This window comes from Orycteropus afer, unplaced genomic scaffold, assembly GCF_000298275.1.
Source record: "Orycteropus afer afer isolate SDZICR_OR568_19922 unplaced genomic scaffold, OryAfe1.0 scaffold00049, whole genome shotgun sequence".
Lineage (NCBI taxonomy): Eukaryota > Metazoa > Chordata > Mammalia > Tubulidentata > Orycteropodidae > Orycteropus > Orycteropus afer.
Genome location: NW_006921636.1, coordinates 10,206,238 through 10,213,530, shown reverse-complemented (window position 1 = coordinate 10,213,530; position 7,293 = coordinate 10,206,238). Strand labels below are relative to the sequence as shown.

General features: G+C 44.0%; 1 protein-coding gene across 1 annotated transcript in view; it reads right to left on the bottom strand.

Annotated features, from left to right (window-relative positions):
• The window catches only part of SLC13A3 (solute carrier family 13 member 3), an 87,281-nt gene that overhangs the window by 46,972 nt on the left and 33,016 nt on the right, over positions 1 to 7,293 (bottom strand). Inside the window, exons 2-3 of the mRNA XM_007938349.2 lie at positions 4,720 to 4,985; positions 710 to 873 (exon numbers count right to left, since the gene is read on the bottom strand). Of these exons, the coding sequence (XP_007936540.1) occupies positions 710 to 873; positions 4,720 to 4,985 (430 nt within the window). The remainder of the gene's footprint in view (positions 1 to 709; positions 874 to 4,719; positions 4,986 to 7,293) is intronic.

Below are 7,293 nucleotides of genomic sequence, written 5' to 3'. Positions count from 1 at the left end.
GTTGCTATGAGTCGGAAGGGACTTGATGGCAGTGAGTGAGGGGTTATTATTATTATTAAAATACTTGGCTAATAGCTCCACGAACCACTGCTTCCTCTAACACGAAACCAGAACTGGATGGTGTCCAGTTACCATTACAGAATGTTTTGCTTGGGGACGTGATAGATGGATCCTGATAGGAAGGAAAAAAAATGTGGACCAGGCTTCAATTTCCAAAAGAATCCAGACTTACTAGACCCACTGAGGTTGGAGGAACTCCTGACACTATTGTCCTGGGATAGTCTTCATCCTTGATAAGAAACTATCCCCGAAGTCATCTTTGAACAAATAGTAAAGAATGCCGCCCTTAAGTGTTGTACTTTAAAAAATAATTATCTAGGTGAGATCAAGGGGACAACAATAACTCTGAAGCACAGATGAGAAGTTTAGGGGCGAGGCAACTAGAGCAGAAATGACAAGAATTGGACACTATGTGAAGAACTAACCAATGTCACTGAGCAATAGATGTAGAGATGCTTGAACAGGAGCATGTTTTGATGGGTATATTTTCACCAAAAATTACATTAAATTAAAAAAATAAAAGCATTTGGCACATGGTAGGTGTGCTCTGTATGTGTGTGATTTCTTCGCCTTCCCTGATAGCCTTGGACATCCCCACTCACACTCCTCCATTGGTGAGTTGGCCCCCTGTCCCCTCCCACAGCCTCACCTGCATTCTCGTCACTCTCCCTGGTGAGCTCTTTGCGAGCCTCTTTCTGGCCAAAGAGACTCTTGAGGATGGCGTTGGCAATGGGCAGCATCATGGCGGTGGAGGCAGTGTTACTCAGCCACATGGACAGGAAGGAGGTGGTCACCATCATCCCCAGGATGAGTCTGGACAACAAAGCGAGTTAAAGACAAGCCAGAACCTCACGGTCCATCTTCCCTTCCCTAAGAAGTCCGGCCCACTTGTTTAACAATGCTTTGTTTTTGTATGTTTTGGTGTTTTATAATGTTTGTTTTGAGGTCCAAAGAGAACAAGCCAGTGGGAGAACTGGGGCCAAATCCAGGCTTTACCAGGCTTATGTTCTAGGCTGGGGAACAGGGGCTCAGCGTGTTCAAATGAACTGACCACAGACACCCAAGGTAATACATTCCAACGATCCTCTAAGCCTGACATCTCCCCTCCTTTGTGCCCCGATCCTTTAGCTCCCATTTCAGAATCAAGCTACCTTAGTTTGGCATCAAGACGCTTTATCAACTCACCCCCAACACCCTTTCCAGCCTCCTTTCCCACTTCCTCCTTCCATTCCCACCCAGGCAGCTCCTGCAGCTAACACTGACTTCTCACCAGCACCCAAATGTGCCCTGAACTCTCCTGCCTCCCTGCTTGATCTGTTCCCACGAATGAGAACCTAAGTTTCATTTCTTCTTCTTTCTTTCATTCACCTGGAATTTATTTAGACCTGTAGTTTGAAGTAAGATCCAAGTGTATTTTTTTCAAAGAATAAACTAATTTTATCCCAACATCTACTGTATATGTACATGCTCTTCCTTTCCCCACTAATTTGAATTTTGCAGGAGCCTTAGTGTGATGGTGGTTTAAGCGCTAGGCTGGTAACCAAAAGGCCAGCAGTTCAAACCAACAAGTTGTTCCACAGGAGAAAGATGTGGGAATCTACTTCCATAAAGATTACAGCCTTGGAAACTATGGACAGTTCTTTTAGATGATTTACTCTGGTTTTTTTTTTTTTCAGTTTGCTTTTTATCTGTTTCTGTACTAGCTCCATACTGTTTTAGTTGTTGTCACTTTATAATGTGTTTGAAACAGCCCTACCCATTGTTCAAGGTCCACTCGAATGTAACATCCTCCATGAAGAAGTCTCTTGTGTGACTCCTATAGCATGTTGTATCCCTTGAATTTCAAACTCTGCTTTGTCCTGGGATTAGTTCTATGGATGGAGTCTCTCCCACAGGGCTGAGGGTGCCTCCCAAGGAACTACTCCTACAGACCCTAACAGAGTGCTGGGCACAGAGTAGCTGTTAGAAGCCTAGGGGACACTCAGAACCTTCTTCTCCCTCACCACATACTCCACCTCTAAGCAATCCACTGATTTCATTTTCATGAAATAAATAAAACCATAGTCCAGGCTGCTGCTGTCACTTGATTGGACCCCCAAACAACCTCCCAATTAGCACAGCCACATCTCTTCTGCCCCTCATCTCTTCTCCGCACGGCAGCCAAGAGGAACCTTTACACACACACATCTGGTTATGCCACTCCTGGCTTTAAAAGGCATTAGCCCTTTGAAATGGAGACTTTTAACCAGGGGTCCATGGATATAATTCAAGAGTCGGATGGGGGAAAAGATTACATCTTTACTTTATCAACATCTAATTGAAATTTAGTATTTTTCAGTGATAAATAAAGGCAATAAAGTTCAGTAGTGTTAACAGTGTCTGAGACTTCCTCACCAATAAAAATTACAGATAATTTCATATCACAGTATAATAATTGCAGACATGTTCAAATGTCATTGACACTTATCACTGCCTCAAAATGACAGTTGTTATTAGGCTCATTGCTAGATCGTGTAGTTACCATGTCAATAAAGAAACACATATAGTACTATAGTACCCACATTTGTAGAGAGCTTTAAAAATATTTGGATATCCTGATCAAAAGGGGGAAAATGTAGCACAGAGTTTCAAATTCTCATGGAATCCAGACTTTCTGGAGGCATTGAGGCTTGATAAACCTTTGAAACTATTGCCTTGAAATAATCTTTAAACCTTAAACCAAAAATATCTCCTTAAGTCTTCTTTAAATCAAAAAATTATTTAGCTTAACCAGTAAAGAATTACTAGTTAAAGAATTGTTCTGCCTTGAGCATTATGCTTTCTTAAGAACTTTCTATATACGGGACTAAATTGACAACAGCAACTCTAATAATTCAATGGAAAATTTAGGGGCAGCAAGTTTATGTTAATAAGGGAGGAACATCTCAAAAAAAGAGGGTGAGAAAAATGGCACAACTTGAAGAACATCGCTGAAAAAAAAATACATTAGCACAGCACATTTACAAAAATACCTCCCCGGAACTGAACGCACACCTGTGGCCTCCAGCCAAACAGTAGACAGGCATATCAGTTGAGCATTTACCTGAGGTAGGTACACTCCTTGGAGAGAACAAGCAAGAGAGAAAGGGCTGCTCAGGCACAGGGAGACAGCTCAGGGGGGAGGAGTGCATGGAGAGATGGACACAGGGAAGAGGTAACTATTGGGAGGAAGTGAAAAGGGAGATGTTGCATTGTGCTAAATGGTGGTCAATGTCATGAGATAAAGTGTATGTGAATTGCTGAGTGGAAAGTGTATTTGCTCTGTAAATTTTCACCCAAATCATAATAAATAAATAAATAAATAAAATACCTCCCTGGGCAGGGAGTGGTTGGCAGACAACTATAGAAGGCACGCGTTATCTGGGTAAAAATGTGGTAATCACTATCACTGAACTGTTCAAGTAGAAATGTTTGAATTAGTGTATGTTCTGCTGTGCATATTCTCAACAACAAAAAATAAAATAAACTATTGGAAAAAGATTTTGATGATGGCATTTTGCTGTAATTGTTGTTTTGAATCCTGTGTGTTGTGCTTTATGCATTTGAAAACATTATTCTAAGAAGAGATCCTTGTTGTTATGTGTCGTCGAGTCAGCCCCGACTCATAGCTACCCCTCCTTGGGTTTCCAAGGCGGTATCGCTACGGGAGTAGACTGCCCAACCTTCCTTCTGAGGAGTGGCTGGTGGATTTGAACCGCCAGCCTTCTGGTAAGCAGTTAAGTGCCTTTAGGCACTACGCTGTCAAAAGAGTTCATGGAACAACACCAACAGATGAAAACAATAACAACAATGCTGTTTTAAAGGCCACTAAGTCCTCTTAGATGAAAAGGCCAAAGCTAGCCAGGGGCCCCAAGTTCTTATAGGATCGGACCCTGCCTCTTTCTCCAAGACCATCTTTCCACCCTCTCCCCATGCCCATCACTTGGGCTGCGGAAGAGCTCCAAGGATGATAATGGGCACAGTTCACAGTGGTTTACCTGTATTCACTCATTTAATCCTTCAACAACTCTATGAAGCAGACACTGTTCCATCCTCATTTACAGGTGAGGAAATCGGCAGAGTGAGGGGAAGTGATTTTTCAGAGCAGGCAGGCTGAGAGTCAGCCCCAAATGGTCTGAGTCATACTGTTCAGAAAATGCAGATTCTGCCCTGGGTGGCACAAATGGCTTTGCTCAACTGCTAATGTAAAGGTTAATGGTTTGAACCCCCCCAACAGTACATCGGAAGAAAGGCCTGGTGATCTGCTTCCAATTACAGCCAAGAAAACCTTCGGGGCAGTTCTACTCTGTACCACGTGGGGCTGTCATGAGTTAGAGTGGACTTGACAGCAAGGGGTTTAAGGCCCCTCTAAAACTACTGACTTCAAACCCTTGGAGGTAGGGCCTGTGGATGAACAGGCTTCACAGGTGATTCTGATGCACTTTGGAGAACAACTGCTCAAGGGCCTAGCTCTGTCTGGACACAGAAGGGGTTCAATAAATATCTGAGGAGTGGGTAAGTGAATGAATGGTGGAAAATGATGCATTTTTTGGCGTAAGCCAGGAAGAGTGGATCTGGGCTGTGAGAGGTGAGGTCTCTCCAGGGCTCCACTCTGGGGCTGGACCTGTTACCTGGCCTTACCTGGCTGGCTGGATCCCAACAAACATCAGGACCTTGAGGGCGATTCTCCGGTGCAGATTCCACTCCTCGATAGCACTGGCCATGATCAGCCCACTGAGGAAGAGGAAGTTGGTGTCCAGGAAGTACTGGGAGCAGACCTTGTTGGAGGGCAGGATGCCCATGAAGGGGAAGAAGATGATGGGCAGCAGGGCTGTCACCGAGAGGGGCAGGGCCTCCACGCACCAGTACACCACCATGAGCAGGATGACAAACAGGCAGCGGCCTTCCTGCAGTGGGGGACACGCACTCCAGAGGGTCAGCGGAGCTCGGGGTGGCAGGGAGGGAAGAAAGCCTGGGGGAGGGGATGTCAAGGCGCGCTCCTCGGGGAGGCAGCAGAGGGTGCAAGTGCCCATGAGCAGATGGTATCATCATCCTGAGCTTCATTTTGCTAAACTGTCAAATGGAGAAACTGATGCTGCCCACCTGATAGGATTGTTTGAACACTGAATGAAATAACCCATTGACTCAGAAGTAGACAACGGAAGGGGGTGGGGAAGTGAGACAGAGAAGAAGAGGAAGCCAATATAAAGTATAGGTCATCCCCGACTTATAACGGGGTCCCTTCCAACCACTTCTCCATTGTAAGGCTGATGTAAGTCAAATACTGTATTTTTCACAAATAATGCCCCCACGTAAATAACATGCACATGCACATAACCTGCACAGCACACATAGGAAACAAACACTTGAGGGGGTTGCACACATTGCAAAAAAACATTTAACACACATTATTTGCATAAAAATACAATATCCCCCTTTGTTAACGTTTTCATCGTTATTGCCTTTTATTATCAATATCTTTATAAATCTATCTTTATTTATCTTGCGAGGTTGGAAACATTACGTCTGAGAATGGTAACGTCAGCAAATCAAGTGCTGAAACACTGTATGTGGCAATTTTACTAATGATAAGATGTACAAAATAAAAACTTGGATGATTATAGGTGTGGTTTGTTGTAACTTGAATACATCATAAGTTAGGGACGACCTATTTGTGAATGAGAAGGTTACCACTGTGGCTAATTGGTGCTCAATTCTCAGGGGAACTCTAGGAAACTGAGTAGAACATGCCTCCGAGTTGTTCTACTTGGGAGTCAAAGAAGTTGAGGTGTTTATCTGCCAACTCCTGTCCCTCACTGGTAAGGGCTGCTCCTAGTAGCATTAACTGCCCAACACTTCCAGCCCAGCCCGCCTCTCAGGTCATCTGAGCATGCTCCTACAGGCAGAGGAAGTCCTCAAGCACAGCATCGCAAGAGCTATTGGCATGTCCAGGGATGGTGAACATCAACAGGGATGTGGAGGGAGTGCAGGCAGCAACTGCCATACTCATGTATGACACTTAGTACAATGCCAAACACGTACTCAAGACTCTATAAACAATAATAACCACTAACATTTATTGGGTTATCAAATGTTAGCCACTTTATTCTTCATAAAATCCCAGCAAAGTAGGTACTATTATTACCCCCACTTTATGTCATTGGAAAAAAGCCAAGCAGGCCAAGGCAATTTGCCTCCAGAGCTTGTCTTTTTAACCACGCTACCTTGAGCTGTTGTAAGCAGGATACGAGAGCTCATGACAGGCAAATAATTTACAGGATTCAGAATAAAAACGACCAGTGGTTTCATGGGGCTAGGGTAACGTGTGTGGGGGGTGAGGGATTGCAAAGGAATTCAAGAAAACCTTTTGGGGTGATGGAAATATTCGAAGCCTAGATTGAAGAACGATTGTTTTTGGTAGGTACCATCGAGTCTGGGTATGGAGCTCTGGTGGTCTAGTGGCTAAAGCATTAGGGTGCTAATCAACAGATCTGTGGTTCACACCCACCAGCTGCTCCACAGAAGAAAGATAGGGTAGTCTGCTTCCATAATGACTTACAGCCTTGGAAACCTATGAGGCAGTTCTACTCTGTCCCATAGGGTCACTATGGGTAGGAATTGACTGGATAGCAATGATTTATGGGTAAGGAGCTCTGGTGGTGTAGTGGTTAAGGCATTGGCTGCTAACCAGAAGGCTGGTGGTTCCAACCCACCAGCTGTTCTGTGGGAGGAAGATGAGGCAATTTACTTCTGTAAAGATTTACATCTTTGGAAACCCAATGGTGATTGCTGTGAGTTGGGTTTTTTTTTTTTGTGTGTGTGTGTGTGTGTGTATATATGTCAAAACTCACCCAACTATATACATACTTACTGAACATGAGACCAGTAATGACAATGCCTTCACTTCTGATACTTCAATGTCCCACAAGGGCCATAATAAATTGCATCTTGTTATTCGCACAGTCACTGTTTGAAGAGAACTAGTCACTATCCTTACTTCACTTTCTTATGTTCTTCCAAGGCAAGGATCTCTCATGTTCTAGTGAACACAACTCTCTTTTGGATTTGGTGCTTTCTGTGCCATTTTTACTTCTTCTTACTCATGGTGGGTTTTGTTACATTATTACAGTGCCCACAGGACCTGCTCTGTTCAGTGTCTCATTGAACCGAGCACCATCTGAACGAGCACCATCCCAATAGAGCACCTTAGCTAAA